This window comes from Monodelphis domestica, chromosome 1 (assembly GCF_027887165.1).
Source record: "Monodelphis domestica isolate mMonDom1 chromosome 1, mMonDom1.pri, whole genome shotgun sequence".
Classification (NCBI taxonomy): domain Eukaryota; kingdom Metazoa; phylum Chordata; class Mammalia; order Didelphimorphia; family Didelphidae; genus Monodelphis; species Monodelphis domestica.
The window spans coordinates 311,843,784-311,863,070 of record NC_077227.1 but is presented as its reverse complement, the minus strand read 5'-3'; the positions used below and the strand labels follow the sequence as shown (position 1 = coordinate 311,863,070).

The following is a 19,287-nucleotide window of genomic DNA, read 5'->3' as shown; positions in this document are numbered from 1 at the left end:
TTTTAACATCAAAACCATAATCACATCCCTATCTCACTATGTGATTGGGCATATATTTTTCTAACACATTTCTGGTTCCACAGTTCTTTCTCTGGATGTGAATAGTGTTTTTTCTCCTAAATTCCTCTGGATTGTCCTGGGTCTGCTGGTAGAAAAGTCTATTACATTCGATTGTGCCATAATGTATCGAGTACTGGAGTGTTTGAGCAGAATTATGGCATGTTCAAACTTGCACTTAAGAAAAATCACTTTGGCAGCTATGTAGGGAGAATTGAGATAAGGAGACAATTTGAATGAAGGCTGTTGCAATAGTTCAGGTGAGAGGTGATGAGTTATGTTAGTGACTGTGTGACTACAGAGAAAGGAAAGGATCTTATAGCTTTTTTTTTTAATGGAAGCTGAAACAAGCATTTACATCTAATTTTATATATGTGTAGTAAAAGGGATTGAGGAACCAAAGATGTTTCCAAGATTGGACACCTGGATTACTGGAACTTTTTGATTAAAGTAGAAAAGTTGGGAACAGAAGTGGGTTTTGGGGGAAGTATCAGAAGTTCTATTTTTGACACAAGTTTTGTTAACTTTGACACACTTGAAGAACATCTATTTGGATATGTATAGTGGGCATTTATTAATGTGAGACTTGAGTTTAGTAGAGAGACTTGGCTAAATTTATGTCTTGGATTCGTCTACATTTTGGTGTAGTATTTATATTTAAGCCTATCTTAGATGACAAAGTCACCTGAAAGAGTGTAGAGTCAGAAAGCTAAAGCCAAGGACAGAACTTTGGGGTATACTCAATTTTTAATGAGTATGATTTGGATGATGAATCAGCAAAAAGATCAAAAGGGGACTTGATAGGAGAACCAAGAAAGGGCAGTGTCACAAGGGAGAATATCTAGCAGGAAAAGTGGTTGTTAGAGGCATGCTGTGGAGAAGCTAAGAAGGATGAGAAGTGAGGAAAGACTAATAGATTTGATAATTGAGATCTTTGGTGACTTTAGAGAGAGGCACTTTCAGCTGAGGATAACTAGGTTTGCAGTCACATTATTAAGGATTAAGGAGTGAGAAGACAGCTTTTTCTAGGTGTTTGGCCGAGAAATGAAGGAGAAAGTTAAGAGACTGGTTTGAGCATCTGGCAACTTTTTGGGAGAGTTTCTGAAGGTTGAGGGAAAGGGGTGTATTTGTAGCCTTTTGGAAAAGGCAACCAGGTAGAAGAGATTACAGATTAGATCAAGGGAAAGGAGATGAATTAGAAAACCCAGTAGAGGTCTGAGTTTGAATCCTGCTTCTTGTGATCAGGGATACATCACTGACTTCTCTGAGCCCCATTTCACACATTTATATCTATTGTAAAGATGAAGTGAGGTATGAGACAATAACATATTACAAATATCAATTAAATTTTTCTGTTGATACTTTCTTGGATACTGGTAGTATAATAACTGAGATTCATAATAGTGACATGCATTTAATGATCAAATGCATTTTGACTTGATTCTAAGTTACTCAATCTCTCCAAACTTCACTTTAATCATCAGAAAAATGAGGTGGTTTTATTAAATGACTTTTGATTTTCCTTATTACTTCATATTTAGGGTTTTATAAAAATGCTCACCTGGATCTATAATTACATCATTTTTGTGATTTCCCTCTGATGAAGTAGTTTGAAATCCTTCCATGTCTGCCCATCTTGTGTGACTTGTTCATAGTATCTGTTTCTTAGTGCCCTGTGCTTCTTTTCCTGCCATTCTGGCACCATCACCATAGAAATAGAAAGGGGCTAGATAGGACTGAGGCAAATTTTAAAATTTTCTTCATTTCATAGGTTTTCATGGTAAAAATTGATCATGAGGTATTCAACTCACTTTTGATGTGCCTCTGTAATTTAGCTGGGTTGGTCCTCAGAAAATAGTCTCTGTAGTGCTATACTTGAAGCTTTACTAGAATGATATAATAATTAAATTATGTTAAGTACAATTTATTGTTAAATACCTTATGAATTATGATATATCATGTTTATGGCAATATTCTTATTTAACTAGAACTATCAAAGTCCCACAGTACTTTATTTCCCAGTCATCCTGAATAAATGAGTGTGTTATATACAGAATATATACAGAATATAGAAACTTAAGAAGATCTCTGCTTGTAAAATTTTCTGGCATATTCCAATCTCAAAGTCTTATGTGTAGATTATTGAAAATAATTTAACTTCATTTTAAGAAGATATTTTATTTAACTAGTCTTTTTAAAACAAATATACACGTGTCTTCAAAAGGACAATAGACAGAATGCCACTGAATGAAGACCAAAGTCCAAATGAGTGAATGCCCTTTAAAGGATTTTCCATTACACTGTTCAAAAGTTCAGTTTAGGAGCTTTCTACAAAGTCCTTTGTTGGTTGGAGGTGGTGAACAGAATATGGAATTAATGGTTGCTTTTTCTTTTCTTGGCAGAAAAACCATGGGTTTGTAATCAAGTGTCCAAATTTGTAGGTGCTGAATGTAATACAATTTACCAAAAAAAAAAAAAAGATTGCCCAGTTAACATATGCTTAGATTGATTTGGATGCAAGCATCTTTAGATATGATGGGTTTGACATGATCTGTCACTGCATTAACTCTGAAACTCTGAGAACTAAATATCATGTAATATGGATTACTACATTAAGATATAGAAACATCCTACAAGGATATTCTTATGCGAGCCTGTGTGTGTTTGAGAGAGAGGGGGTGGAGGGGGGGGTGGAGGGAGGGGGTGGAAGGACCGATGGACAGAGAATATGCCTGCTTTCGTTTTGTATTATAAGGCCACCATCTTATCTTCTGGCTCAGGCTGTGGTGGACAAGTAAAAAGATTGTTGCAGTCTGTTGTTCCTATCAAGATGTTTTGTCCCCTAAAAACCTTAATGATCTGTTTGGCTTACAAATCTAAAAGTTATGAAATCACCAAGATGACAGGGGTTCTAGTTAGAGTAAGCTATCATCTGAGCTATTGTAATAGCCTGTTATCTTTTCACTACTTCTACTCACTGTTGCCCAAGAGCTCTGAAACTTAGGGATGCTTCTTCCCTTCCTCTTCTTCTCAGAGGACATACCATCTCCTACTTGCATTTTCACTGACTTTTCCTTTCAAATCTCAACTTAAACTCAACCTTAAATAAAAATGTTTGAAGCCTTTTCCCACACCTTCCCCCCCCCCCCCCCCATTCTTCTTAATGTTAGTGCCTTTTTGGATGATCTTCAGTTTATTTCACACACTTTTTTTTGGTATATGATTGTCTACTCCCTTTGAATTGTGATCTACTTGAAGTCAGGGGCTGTTTATGATTTTCTTTATATTCCCAGTGCCATCCACCCTTGTGGTCCTTTTTACATGTTTGTTGAATTGACAGCTCCTGGGTTGGAAGCCACTGGTGGCTGACCTTGGAAATGGAGGTAGAGAACTCAGACCTGTTCACTTTAATAGAAAAATATTTTAGACACTCAAAACATTTTAAATTAAAAAAATTTTAAGTTGTTTTGATTTTTACATTTCTGATTATTAAACAACTTCAGCATATTTTCATGTGGTTTTCAGTTTGCATTTTTTCTTTTGAAAATTACTATATTCACTGACCAATGGTCCATTTATTAGTTTTACAGATTAATGTTAAAATTTCAGCAACATTTTATATTTTAATTTTTAATAAAAACCTCAACCTTTAGTAAAATACAGTAGTTTTCAAATTTAGGAGATGTAGGGGAATGAGTTCTCCCACCAGTTTGTGTAATTTTCATCATGTTCTTTCTCATCTTTGAGCCTCAGTTTCTAAGTGGTATGAAGGGAAATATGTAAGGTCTTTTCTAGTACTAACAGTGTATATCATTATAGTTTTAAGATTTATTAAAACCATATATTCATTTATGTTGTAACTGTAATTTTAAGACGAAGATAAGTTGATCATAGCTATATTTTAAGTATTATAGTATTCCAGGATAGGGTGGGGAAATGTTCTTACAGTGCCTAGACCATATATATGTTTCCTAGATATTCAGAACATATCTTTTTTTTTCTTTCCTACAGCTTTTGTCTTCTATTCCTTTTCTGCTGATGTTTTCCTAAAATCAGATCAAATAAATTAAAAGGGTCTGGGAAAATTTTAAAATAAGGTATAGGAGGGGTACCTCTAGCCTTCATTTTCTCTAGAAGAATGATTCCTTATCTTCTTGTCTCTAGAGCATTAGGTTAAGCAAATCTTTGATGAAGGTACCTGTGGAATGTAGTGTCAAAAGGAGGTTGGTTGGATACATCTTGGTATATAGAATTAGGTTACTTTGTTTCTTTTAGCAGCTGTGTTAGCCTGGAAGATTGTGGGTGTTGGTCTTTCATGAAATGGCTGTTACTGTGAGCTGATTGGTAGAAAAAAGGAAAAGATGATGTCATCTTCACTTACAGGCAAAGCTGGAAGGAACTAGATCCCCCTCCCCCCATCATTGAGGTTTTGTTTACAGTAGTTATAAAATACATGCACTTGCACGTGGTAGTGGATTGAATCCTATTGAATCCTATGTGTACTAAAGTAGCTTTTAAAATGCTGTTATAAGATGAACATTTCATCAGCTAATCTGTAAGGGCTATAAGTTTATAGTCAGCACATAGTCAACAAAGGGGGAGAGGCTTCTTTTAGCTTTTTCTTTTCACATTTTTGGTTGTAATTAGTTCCATTATCATAGATTTGCTTGATATTATTGACATTTTAAGGTTTTTAAAAAAAGTAAATATGGATTTTTTTTTAATCTTCAGTAAAAACAGGAAAGCATATTTCATCCACTAAGATTATTGACCATTATTACTTAATGTATTTTTCCTTTAATTCTGGCAAATAATAGTTATGGTAGTTGAAATGGATTTTCTGTTCAGTATACTTGAAATCAATAGTTTGCTTATCAATTGCTTGAAACTCAAATAATATACTCCGCAATAATTAGAAATTAGATAACATTTCTTTGTGATTGAATTTATCTTAATGACAATTTTGTCTTTTCATGATTGTATCAGTATTTAAAATAGTATTATGAAATCTCAAATTCAGATCTCATTTTGTGTGTATACATATACACACATGTCCTTTTCTCAGGGGTTTTAGGGAACTTACTTCTTGGGTAACATAACAATCTTTATCAGATTTTTTTTTTGAGGGGAGAAAGGGTTCTTTTACCTTTTACCTTAACTCTGATCCTCAGGATTCTGTCTTTGCACTCTACCTTCAACTTGCCTCCTTCCCCCCAAATAAGCCTCTGGTATACCAGGTCATTTTCATAATAAAATTTTCTTGCTTCAGAATTTGCTATTTCTTGCTGTTGATGTGCATTTTACCAATGGAAACTACATCTTGTTTTAGCCACTGAGAGGAAATACTCCTTAAGTGCATTTTTTCAGTGTAAGATTGAAGTGGTTGGAAGAGTGGATATCCATCATGTGATAGGAATTTATAGTAGTAATGATGATGACAACTAGAGGAATTATCCAGTAAGGTGTTGGGAGAGGTAATAATGGAGGGGTAAGTAGAACTAAGGAGTTTTCCATAGATTCTATAAATAAGATAAGATTTTGTGAAGACATTTCATTTTTGTCAAAACATAGAGACATTTGGACAGTAGATGAAACTTTTTTCTTTTGTTTTGTTTTGTTTTGTTGTTGTGATAGCCAAATTTCTTTCTAGGAATGGATCTCCCTTTAGGTTTTTTTCAGGTAACCCGGAAGACACTTTCTCTAGAGGAATTGTACATGATGCCAGCCAAGTTGTACTACTGAATCTTTTTGGTTTTAATTTTGGCAAGATGATATTTTATTCTTACTTGTCAGTTAAATTTCCCCTACTTGGCTAGCTGTTACTGCAGTAGTGACATTTAGATTTTCCCCCCATGTATATGACTTGATTCTATTTTTAAAATGCATGTTTTCTATACATTAGAGTCTTGCTAAAGGTTATTCTCTTCTGAATATTTATTTCCTAAGTAGCTATGAGGCAGAAGCTCCGGAAATGAGTGTTACAAAGACAAACATGACAGCTGGGAGAGAGCAAGGCTGCCTCAGATGCTTAGAAAGCAAGACTACAGCTCATTCTCTTTTCCCTTGGGATCATGGAAGTGCGTTAAATTTGAATACTAGGATTAGAAAGCACTATTCCCCAGTGTACCCAATGGTGGATCATTATGAATTAAAGCAAAGAAAATATAAATGAAGAAAGGTTATATGCTGCATGCCACATATTTTATCCTGTTGGTTAGAACATTCAAATGAGAGATTTCAAAGAAAATAAATAGTATATTGATATATTTCATGAAAGGGAGGGGTCTATGTAAGTGTATGTTGGGGTGGAGGATTCACAGTAAAGTTGCCCTGTGTGCTACATCTGCAGATACAGTAGCCAATTGATCTAATGCAGTTTCTGAAGGCTTTCTATACAGGTGATGTCATCCTTTTAGCTCCATTCCCCTCCCACTTTCTTTCCTCCTTATTAGATATTTCATCTTACTGCGGAGCATAGAATCGATAGGAGCTCCTCCTCAGGGAGCCTCTGGGAAGCAGACACAGATAGCAGGAATTAAGGCACTAGTACTCAGGCTTGCTGTGGCAGAAGATGAAATATTTGTCTTGCATCGTATAAATGTTTTAATTGGAAAAACGAAGCTTAGATTAACCATAGTATCTGCTGGTGCCTTAGGACTAGAAACAACAAAGCAGAATTGTAAATCCTGCATACAAAAAAGAGAAAAAGAAGAGAATTTGTGTTACAAAGATTCAGAAGTGACATGGCATAAACCTGTTAAAATATTTCATTAATTGGATTTTTCCTTCCCTCTTTTGGTTGGTAAGAAAAAAAAAGAAGAAACTGAATTCTAAGGATACAGAGTTTTGATTTGCTTCACATGCAGAAGAATCATTGTAATGTTTGATTGACAGAAGGAAATAATTAGAAGAAAAGCAGACATGAAGATATTCTCTTGTTAAGTGGTGCTACATTTTTTGGAACAAATGCTGGAAAGTATTGGAGATTCAGGTTTGGTGTATGTTGCATTACTTGTTTAATCTGATCCAGAATTAACTGTTCTGTTACCACTGTGTAGGTATGTACTAAGTGACTGAGGAAGCATGTGGATATCTGAATGCCTAGAGCCTGAAGCACAAAAACATCTTGATTTACATTTGTATGCTTGTTAAAAGGAACATTTTCATAGAAATTGCTGCAGTTCATTTAGTCAAGGGTACAAAGGTACTGAAATCCAATTAAGCCAATAATTTTGGAATTCACTGTGGAAAGGAAAACTAAGAAGTTTCCCTTATATATCAGTATATTGGTTTATGATTTGTGAAGAGAAAACAAAAAAGATTTTTGCCAATATTTTTTTCTGGGTGCCTTTGGTTTGTTTAGAAAAGGAAACTTTACTTTCCAGTCCAGGAAATGGCTTTTCTTGTTCGCTGTTATGCCAATTGTCTTCAACCATGGGCCTCCAAAGTAAGTGATTATTATTGTTTTTCCTGATCAGGTTGAATAGTATAGTATTTCTGTTTTCTAGAACTAAGCTGGACATATATGTATTTTAAAATTGTAAATGAGCTTTTAGTGTACCTGATAGCACCTATATCATTTCTAACCTTTAAAGAATATAAAATCTTAACCCTTTTGTTCAAATAAATACCTGAACCTCTTATTCAAAATAAAAAACCTTTTAAACTTTCAACTGAGCTAAGCCAAAATTTAGAAAATTCCTGTTTAATAATCAGTAAATCTTAAATATATTGATCCCAAAGTTTATATTCTGGAGACCAGATACTGTCAAATATGGGGTTCATATAATATTTGTATATAGCTTTAGTCTTTTTAATTGGTGAAGTGTTTCACTACCAGTTTACTAAGATCTTTCTTATAGGAAGTGACCATATTGCTAATCTCAACTTGACTTTGCAGAAATGAAATCAGCTGGCATGCAGAACCCTTGTGTTTTAACATTTTTAATTGTGATAAAATCATGATTGTGTTTTGAAATAAATCATGCTTTGTTTTAGAGAATAAAGAAAGCCATTGTTGATAATCTCATATCCTGAGCAATATGATAATCTTTATGCAATGAACAAAAAAATGCTATAGTAATATTCCTAAATGTTATCCAATTATTGATATGGAATTTTCAGAAATATGACAGTGGGTTTCTCCTTATACTCAAATTCTTTATGTGTTGTTTACAGCTTGTAAAAAAACCCATTACCTTTTTAAAAAAAAAAGTTTAATTGTTCTTTAGAAGCTATAGCATCAGACCCAACTAAAATAGTTTTATTTAATGTGGTTTGTTCCATATGGGTCTCTTTTGAGCAATGTATTGGATAAAATTAGTATAATGGTAGTGATAGTGATTGCCACACCTTCCATCTTTTTTATTTTTATTTATTTGGATTTTTTATTTGGATATTTATTCTGATTTTCAGTGTTGAAAAGGAGACTTGTAGTTACATGTTTTAGCAAATTTTTCTGTATAAGCTTTCCATGTAGATATCATGAACTTAGGAACAATAGAAACACTTCCTAGGATAATATAAAAGCTATGCCTTTGCTGAATAAAAACCAAATCAAAATTAGAGGTCAAGTTTCCATCATTAAATGATTGCAAATACCCTGAACATATTCAGTGATAAGTATTTTACTAAACTAAATTAAAGGGATAGATACATCCCTTGGATTTTAGCCTTTTCCTCATAACAAGACATGAAGGTTGGTCTGAAGTTATTCTGTATTCTTACTGAAAATGAGAAAGTATAATCTTGATGGGAATAAAAGGGAAAAGTTGTCTTGATAATTATTAGACATCTCTTTTTTATTTACACAATTGTAATATATTTTTGTATTTACACATCTGTAGTACATTTTTGGTCTAGTACTTTTTTGCTAGATAATCTGAACATTTTGACCCTTAAGTATCTTCTATTCCTTTTTTCTGTCACCTTGCCTCCACTGACATTCAGAACTGAAGGCCATTTTGTAATTTTCTTTGTTTTAATGGATTGCCATGATGAAAGAATTTATCACCAAGTAGCCAGACTAGATCCTCTCAGTCTGGTCCTTGTATTGTAGGCTTGCTCTGTTCCTGGGGCCATATTTGAAGTTTTTCTAGCTTTAAAATACATGCCAGATCTTTCTCTCATAGGTTTCGATAACCTAGGATCACCTCCTCTCCACAATAAGATGTTGTCATAAGACTTTGTAGAGCCCTTTCATTTTAACTGATTGTACATGAAATGCAAGAACCTACTAAATGGCCAGTATTCTTACTAGAGGAACTGAATCATAGAATTTTTATATTCTTGTCTAGAAATGAAATCAGAAGGAGAAAGAAAGTTTAACTAACTTGGAAAGATAGCTCACAGGGACTACTTGAAGAAGCAAAGAAGTTGGCAACAGAAAATATTATTTCACGAAATATTTTAGTGCTCAAGAGAGGAATTTGCAAAAAGACTACCATGAAATATATGATTTGGGGTTTTGGTTTTAAAAGATTACTCTTATAAAAATGAATAATATGGAAATAGGATTGGAGTGATAATATATAAATAACTCAGTGAAATTGCTTGCCAACTCTGGGGGGAGGAGAGGAAAGAAGGGAGGGAGACAACAAGAATCATGTAACCGTCAGCAGCAGCAGCAGCAGCAGCAGCAACAACAACAACAACAACAACAGCAACAAAAGATTACCATGAAAATAATTTCAACACATGAAGTAACCTTGGTTGCAAAGAATGGAAAAAGTAGAGAAATTCTATGATAGACTTGATAAGACAGTAAGTCAACATACATCTTGATTGCTACACAGTGATTTCACTACAAAAGTAGGGAAAGGCAAGTATTATTAGAGACAGGGAAAAATGATTCAAGAAAGAATGAGAGACCAAAGATACTTAGACTACCCAGAAGTCTTATGCCTTTACAACATGAACACTTTATTCTAGAAAAAGGATGGTAGTGCTATATATAGAAAGCACCCAGTAACATCACAAAAAATGAAATAGTAAAGATTCACTATTTCTGTGCATGTTGTTCTTGAGTGAGCTATGTATGTTTAGATCTGGATTATCAGAGCAAGGATCAGGTAACATAAAAATCAAAGAGAAAAAATGATGAGAAAAGACACTTGCCATTCAATAGAAACAACTCATTTGGGGCATGTAAGTGACTCAGTAGATAAGAGTGCCATATGTAGACTGGAAGTCCTAGTTTCAAATCTGATCTCAGACACTTCCAAGTTGTGAGACCCTGGGTAAGTCACTTCACCCCAGTTGTCTTCCATTTACTGCTCTTTTGCCTTGGAACCAATGCTTAGTATCCATTCTAAGAAGGTAAGGGTTTAAAAATTTTTATTTTTTTTGCTTAAGTGTAGCTGTTGTAAATTGCCACATTGAGAAAATAAAAAGAACTCAGAAGGTACCTGAGTTAGCAAGAGCTTGACTTTTACTTGCCAAGTAGAGCTAAATGGTGGCCAGAAGCAACACCTATTTAGAATACAAATTTATTAGACTATAAACAAAGAATTCAATAGACAATAGATGATTATGAGCAATATTGTCCCATAAAGCTGAGAAGATTGCAAGGTAAAAACCAGTTTAAAGAAAATTTCATAAGTGATCCAAAGCAAAGTCATCATTTGGACATTTTAGACTGAAAATAGAAGGATAACAAAGAAAAATGGAAATGATCTGTAAAAGAGTTTTTGTAATTTTTTTTTTCACCTTAAAAGATGGTAGAGTGTCTAAACTTAACATATCAGTTCTTAGTTTTTGATGTACTTTTATGGTGGTAGGAATGTCACTAAAGAGAACAAAGACAGGAAAAGAAGTCATATTGGACTAAATTTATAAAGAGACATTCTGAATTGGCGATGACTCATTTTTATTAAGGAACTGATATACAAGGTATCTGAATTTCAGAAAGTACTAAAAAGATGCAGGGAAAACATCTTAGAGGTTATGAATAATGAACAAAAGATAACTAAGAGAACATCATGAAAACTCAACAATATTTACCTATTCTCCAACTGTTAATATCATTAGTGAATTGAGTATATATATTTTTTGTTTTGTGATTAAATTAAAGGTGTAGTGACTTATTGTTAATTATGAAAAAAGTCAGCAAGTATTCAGTAAGTATTTACTATATGCTAGACATGACACTAGCTATGCAGTGAATGATAAGACATTCTCTACCTGTACTCAAAAAACTTGCACTCTAATGTAGATAACATATTATGTAAATATGTAACACAGGACATAGCTTAAGTAGAATGTAAACTAATGGCAAAAACTATAAGCTCTTGTAGAAGGTGTCATTGTGGCTTGAAGGGATCCAGAGACTCTAAGAAATTAATATCTGTATTCCAGATGAGGGAGTCGCTAGTGCAAAGGTTACAGAGATGGGAAGATAGAATATTATATGTGAATTGAAACAAGTAGGTTGATATAGCTTCACTATAAATTATTTCATGACCAGCAATATGTATGGATATTGGAAAGATGGGTTATACTATGAAGAATTGTAAATGATCAAGAACTTTTTATCTGGGTGGAGGGAAGAAAGGGAAGGAGACCATTTAGATCTTATAATTTTGGGAAATGTATGTTGAAAGTTGTAATTGGGAAAATAAGGTGTCTGAATAAAAAAAATTTACTCATTTGATCACCAAAAGCAAAAAAAAGAAAAAAAATCTTTATAGCTTTTCCTTTAGGTAGTAGGGAGCTAGTGCTATTTATTGAAGTGGTGACATGGTCACACTTACAACTTAGAAAAATCACTTTGGCAACCGAGCAAAAGATGGTTTGGCATAGGGAGAATCTTGATACAGAGAAACCAATTAAAAGACTATTGCAGAGCCAGCTAGGTGGCTCAGTGTATGAGAGCCAGCCTAGAGTGCCAGGCCTAGAGATGAGATGTCTTGCATTCAGATTTGACCTGACACTTATTAGCTGTGTAACCCTGGGCAAATTACTTAACCTCAATTGCCTAGCCCTTACTGCTTTTCTGCCTTGGAACTGGTACATTTATTATTGATCCTGAGACAGAAGGTAAGGATTTTTAATAAGAAAGAAAAAAGTATTGCAGTAGTCCTGGTGAGAAGTGATGAGGGCCTTCATGAATTAGTATGACAGCTATGTGAATTGTTGTGGATGTAGAGATAAGATTTGGCCACAGATTGGATATGTGGATTGTGCATGAGTAGGAAGTCAAGGATGGCATTTAGATTCAAACCAATTTAACTGGGTGGATCGTAATGCCCTCTAAGGAAACTGAGAAAAGGAGAGGATTTGGGAGGAAAGATATTATGTGCTATTTGGGGCATTTTCAGTTTTAGAGGCCTTTGGAACATCCAGTTTAAAATGTCAGGGCTGGATTCTCCCTCTGTTCTCCCCCCCTCTCCCCTAAGCCTGGAGTTAAAAATCTTCCTTCAGTTCTAGCTGTGTGACCCTGCAGAATTTATTTAACCTTCTTGCCTATAAAATGAGTATAATAGTACCTGCCTTCCATGAGGATAAAACGAGATAACATTTGTAAAGCACTTAGCACAATAAAGTGGTATCATATTTGTAAAGAATCTGGCATGTAGTAGGTGCTAATAAATTCTTGTTTCCTTCACACCCAGGTGAGATATTATAGAGAGAAAGTGTCCTAGGACATACCCTTCTGTGATACCCAATTAATTGATATAACATGGATAAATATCTAACAAAAAAGAACTGAGAAGGATCAATTAGATAGGTAGGGAGAGAATGAGAAACTAGATTCCCAGAAACCCAGAGAGAAGAGAGTAGTTAGGAGGAGAAAAAGTGTCAGATGCTTAAAGACTGTTAGTATTAAGAAAAGACCATTAGATTTAACAATGAATAGATCATTGTAATTTTGGAGAGAACAGTTTTAGGTGGATGATCAAGTCAGAAGCCAGACTGTAGAGAAATTAGAAGAGAGTGGGCAAATTGGAAGTGGAGGCATCTAGTAGAGGTGGCTTTTTTTTATTTTTTTTTTAACTCTTACCTTCTGCCTTAGAATCAGTATCATGTATTGATTCCAAGGCAGAAGAGTGGTAAGGGCTAGGCAATAGGGGTTAAGTGACTTGCCCAAGGTCACATAGCTTGGAAGTGTCTAAGGCCAGATTTGAACCTAGGACTTCCCATCTCTAAGCCTGGCTCTTAATCCACTGAACTATCCAGCTGCTCCCAGAGATGACTTTTTAAAAATTGAAAAGGGCAGTAAAGTTATAGGACAATAGCTGGTGGGTATAGTAGGAAATTTACTTAGGATTTTTTTTTTTAAAGTTGGAGGATTTAGAGGTATGCTTGTGGACAAGAAAGAAAGTACCAGCAGGAAGAAATTGAAGATTAGAGTTAGTATAGTAAAATACTGGCTTTTTCCCAACAAGATGTCACTTAAGCAATCCTTAAAAATAATCCTAGCCCTTGAAATATATAACACTACAAATTACCCTGTTCAGAATCTCTTCATTCATAAACAACAGATTTGGTATAAAAGGTGATCTATTTGTATGGTCCCCAAAGGTGTTCATTACTTTTGTGGAGGAGAACCAACACAGAGATCGAACTGAAGAAAGTTTCACTTTGTATGGTAATATTATTAAGAGGCTCCTTTTTGTGAATGACATTGTGCTGCATTTGCAAATTCCCAAAAGATTATAGATCTCCTGTGAAAGGTCATTCAAAAGATCCGAATATCTCCATAGGAAAGTTTTTGTAGAAATTTATCACCCAGATCATTACATGTGACACCTACACAGTTTATCTGTCAGTATGTATATCTGGAATATAGTGCAGATCAATAATTGTTTGGCTCCAGAGAACAGGAAGAGGAAAGCAGGCTGGATTGCCTTTGGGACTGTGCAGAGTGCTTTCTTCCACAAAGGCCCAATTTTAAAATATCAACATTCTAATGGAGTTCCTGAATAGTGTAGAGTCGGCATTGGAAAGGTGTGTTTGATGGGTAGGAGTAGTCAGTAACATATAACCAAAGAGGAACTTTGAAGAAGCAGAGAGATAAAAGATGTCTTTAAGGAAATGGTGAGATGGGAAGAAAAGATTATCTGGTCACATGTGATATTGAGGGATTCTGAGTGGACAGACATAACTCTTCCACCCTTTTTTTTCATGTTACAGTCTTGACATATTGATCATTAGTCTACTAAAATTTCAGGTTGTTTCCCCATGAATTGTAGTTTAGGTACCTGTCACAATGTGTGTTTTTTTTTAACCCTATATTTTTTAAAAAAAAATCTACTTTTATAACATATATACTTATATACTTTTATAAATTGTACATTGTCTTACCGAATTTGACCTATTATATGCCTGTCAAGATCTTTTTAGATTCTGATTCTGCCTTCTAGCATATTAGCTATTTTCCCATTTTCGTTCCATCTGTAGATTCATAATTAGTATTGTAGTTATTATGTGTTTTTTTTGGATATGAATGGAACATGATGCATGCTATATAGTTATCCTTGGTTTCTTTGAAACCTCTAGTCATTTCTTATGGTATGGTAACATTCATATGCCATAATTTGTTTAGTCATTACCCAGTCTCAATGGGCATGACTTTGTTTCTAATTCTTTGTCTAACAATCAGCATTTATTAAATATTTACTATGTGCCATTTTTTCTACATCAAAGAAATGTTATTATAAATATTTTTGTACATATGAGACTTTTGTCTATTTTGAATCTCTTTGGGATAAAAGCTTAGTTAGCATCATGAAGGTTATTCACAATTTAATTACTTTTGGCTGATAGCTCTAAATTGCTTTGTAAAATAGTCGGATCAGTTCACAACTCCATTATAGCACATTAGTATGTCAATCTAACAACATCCTTTCTAAAGGCTGTCATTTCCCCCTTTTTTGTCACTTTTGCCAATATGATAGATGTAGAGTGGAATCGCAGGTGTTTTAATTATTATTTCTCTTAATATTAATGGCTTTGGGCATCCCCCCCGCCCGCACCCCATTGTTGCCAATATCTTACTTTTTCACTCTTTAGAAAACTTCCTTTTTTTTTCTTGTTTGGGAATGGTTCATTATTTATGCCAATTTTCTATATACCATGATAAACCTTTTTCTGTTATTTCCCCCAGTTTGCTGTTTCTCTTTTAATTACATTGATTTTGTTTGTGCAAAACTTTAAAGTTTTATGTAAACAAAACTGCCCATTTTTTTCTCATGATCCTCTTGGTCAGAAACTTTTTGTCTATCCATAGATGAGAATATCTCCTTTTCTACCCCTCCATTATTTCTATAATTTGATCTCTTATGTTTAGATCACAAATCTGTTTCATAATTTTATTATTACTACCTGAATCACCGCTGCCCTCCTACTTGCCTACACTTTCAACCAAGGTATCCTCCTCACTTGTCATTTTCTTTCAACCACCATATCTACTCTTACCAAGTCCTTGTTTTCTTCCTTTTTGCAGCTTCTCATATTAAATCCTACTTTCTTTCTTGATATTGCCCATCACCTTGGCGGTGGCCTTCATCATCTGTCAACCGAACAAGAAGCCTTATGGATGTCCTCTCAACTTCAAGGAGCACTTCAGTCAGGAGACTCAGTAGTTCTAACCATGTCACTCTCTGCTCTCTCCCCAATTCAGTAAACTCCACTGGCTCCAAATTGTCTTTAGTATCAAATATAACATTTCCTGTTTGATCTTTTGTAGCCCAGCCCCAGTCTTTTTACAATCTACTCCCCTCAACATACTGTATAATTTAGTGATACTATGTTCTTCAAATGAGACATTCTGTTTGCCAACTTCAGTTATTTTATTGATTGCCCCCCATACCTGGAATGTCACTTCTTATTGCCATCTTCTGATCTTTCTGAATTTCTTCTAGTCTCACCTTCAGCAAGAAGCCTTTTCTAGACTTTCTCAATCATAGCATTTTCTCTTTAGGATGATTTCCAATGATGAGAGAGAGAAGGAGAGGGAGAGGGAGAGTACTTGTTTTCTCCATCAGACTGCCTGCTTGAGTACAGGAACTGTTTTGTGTTGGGTGTCTCCCTCCCCAACCCCCCTTTCTTTGTATCCCTAGCACTTATCACGGTGTCTGGAATATAATCTTGTTTAATAAATGCTTATTGACTATAATTTGACTTTTTATAAATAGGGCATAATCATTTAGCACTTAATTTGGTATTTAGTGTGAGAAGTAAGTATATTTCTAATTTCTGCCAGAGTGCTTTCTAGTTTTCCTAACATTTTTTTCAGATAAAGAGCTCTTGCTCAAGCAATGGAATCTTATTTATTAATACTATATTGTTATGAATGATTTATTTTGAATATTATATGCTTAATCTGTTGTATTGATCAACTTTTCTGTGCTTTAATACAGTGATATTATATGTTCAGTCAATATTCTTTCAGTGGTAAATGAAAGAAATTCTTTTACATAGAAACCTTGTACAACATTAGTCCAAGGAAACATTTTTGTGATAGAATCAAGCATTTTTCTGAATCCAGTTTGGACAATCATTGTTTCCCAGCAATCAGGGGGATAACATCTAAAGTGAATTGGAAAACTTTTCAACATTATGTTTCCTCTTCTATCTCATATGGAGGTTGATAATAGGATTTTTAAGGTCCTTTCTTTCTCTAAATCTTATGGAGATAGGATCTTTGCTAAAAGAGGAGGGTGAAATATTTTTTCCCTTAGTTCTCATCTGAAAACTTTCTTTATCTTTAGAACTCTACCTTTATTTTTGCAGTCATCATAAAAGCATATTGGATCATGCTGTTCAAAAGAGACATTTGTTTTCTAATTAAAATTTTGAGGTGAACCTAATATATTTGAAATGAAAATTTATTTCATGTAAAGAATTAACAGCAAGGACACGTTAAAGGGTATGGACTTTGAATTTTTTTTCTTTTTTTCAGCTTCCAGCAGATCTTAACAAGTTGCATCTTACAGAAAACACTCATCCCCAAGTGACTCATGTTCCTTCTAGCCAGTCTGGATGTAGCATTGCCAGTGACTCAGGAAGCAGCAGTTTATCTGATATCTACCAGGTAATATTTTAAGAATAGTTTTCTTTTGCTTTGTCTTAGGAATCTAAAGCCCTTTATCACTTTTATAAAAAAGTAACTGTAATATTCACAGTAGTTGTCATAGCAATGTAATTATCACTTCAATTATTCTGTGACTTTAAATGATTATTTTTCTTTAATGGAATTAATATACTTGATAAATAATTCAGCAATGTTCTGGTCCTAAATTATTAGATTCTTATGGAAGAATTGGGGGGGTGGGAATGATACAAATTGTTAATCTAATATTAAATTTTATATTTGTTGTGTGACTAGATTAATTGATGCTAATGTTTATTGTACACCCCGAATTTTGCATATATTTTGTGAATGTTTTAATTCTTCAGTTTTATAATAAGTGACATTGGATAGACTGATGCTTTATTAATAAAACAGTATATACGTCATTTTCTTTTTATCAGAGTGAATTTTTAAAAGTTTGATTTTCTGAGAATAAGTATCCATGTAGTTAATTCTGTTTATCAGTTTGTAACCAAAACATTGTTTAAATAAGCTATTGAATTCAATATTAAAAAATACAAAAGTATAAAATAAAATTTTATATTTTAAAGAATATAAAAAATGTAGAAATTTGAAACTTATGATTTTATTCAGTAAGCACTGATTTATGCTATTAATGTGACTTAATTTTTATTTGTGGTCTCTTAAATACACTATATCTTGTGAATAATTTGATCTTATGAAGAACCTTTAATTTGTGGTAGAGTGGCACAGTATCAGTAAATCAATAAGCATTTAGTAAGTGCTTTCTATAATATTTTGTTGAGCTTAATTAAGCATGTAGAAAAGTGTTATCAAATATTCAACTTGATTTTTTATTAATATTAAATTATAAATCAGAGACAGAGTACTTGTTGGATAATTTAACCAGTACATATTAAGGACTCTATTAGATGCTTAAGTCAAATCAGTAAGTATATTAAGCATCTTCTATGTGCCTGGAATTTTACTCAATTGAAGAAAAGCAAAAACATACCCTACCATCAAGGAACTCATAATCTAACAGGAAGAGACAACTTGCAAGCAGCTATGTGGAAGAAAGATATGAAAAAATACGATTAAAATATTCTTAGAGGGAATGTACTAATATTAAGACTAACCTGGAAAGGCTTCTTACAGAAGATGGGATTTAACTAGACTTTGAAGAAAGCCTGGAAATGAGAATGAAGCGAATGTTGGACTTGGAGGCCAGCTACTGAAATGTCTGAAGTCAACAAATGGAGTGTTTTGTTTTAGGTACAGTAAGGAGGATGGTAGTATTACATTGTAGATTATATGGAATGAGTAAGGTTTAAGAAACCTGGTAAGGTAGAAAGAAGGCAGGTAATGAGGGGTTTCCAAAGCCAAATAGAAATTTGATATTTTCTCCCAGAGGTAATATGAAGCCTGTACTTTAAGAAGCTTGCTTTGGCAGTTGCATCAAGGATAAGCTGGAGTGAAGAGGGAAGTTGAGGCAGGCAGGCATTAGCTAGCAGGTTATTTAATATTGTAGGAATGAGGTAATAGAGACCTACAGCAGAGTAATGGCAATGTCACAGAAGAGAAGGGGGTGTATATAACAGATGAAGCCAAGGAAGACTTGATTGTTGATATGGAGAATGAGAGAGAATAATGAGTTCAGTAACATTTAGATTGGAAGTCTAGGGAAATGAGATAGAACAATAGTAACAATGACAATAGCAAGTCAAGGATTACATAGCATGTTACCTGTGGCATCTCATTTGATCATCACAATTGTTCTCATTCTTATCACTTGTAATTTTAATCTACTGGCTCATTGCCTACTACCTACAAGCATGCCCATGTCTCCCATTCTTAACAACTCTCACTTGAGCCTACCATCTCTGGGAACAGGGAGGGAGATACTTTGGATTTCATAATTTTGGAAAATGCATGTTGAAAATTATTATTACATGTAATTGGGAAAATAAAATACAAAAAAAAACAAACCTCACTTGATCCTTTCATCTTTGATATCATGCTATATCTCTTCAGCTTTTTGTAGCTAAATATTAAGGCCTCCTACAATAGGTGTGTCTACTTTCTGGCTTCTTACTTTCTTCTTAACATCTTATAATTTGGCTTCTAACCTGATCTTTTCCAACAAAACTGTTTCCTCCAAAGTTATCAGTGAATTCTTAATTGCCAAATCAAAC

At 34.0% G+C, this 19,287-nt stretch overlaps 1 protein-coding gene across 5 annotated transcripts in view; it reads left to right on the top strand.

The window, feature by feature from the left end:
- The window catches only part of RAPGEF6 (Rap guanine nucleotide exchange factor 6), a 285,799-nt gene that overhangs the window by 124,913 nt on the left and 141,599 nt on the right, over positions 1 to 19,287 (top strand). For all 5 annotated transcript variants that reach the window (XM_007473406.3, XM_007473405.3, XM_016431778.2 and 2 more), the window contains one exon: positions 16,961 to 17,092. In XM_007473406.3, coding sequence (XP_007473468.1) covers positions 16,961 to 17,092 — 132 coding nt within the window. The remainder of the gene's footprint in view (positions 1 to 16,960; positions 17,093 to 19,287) is intronic.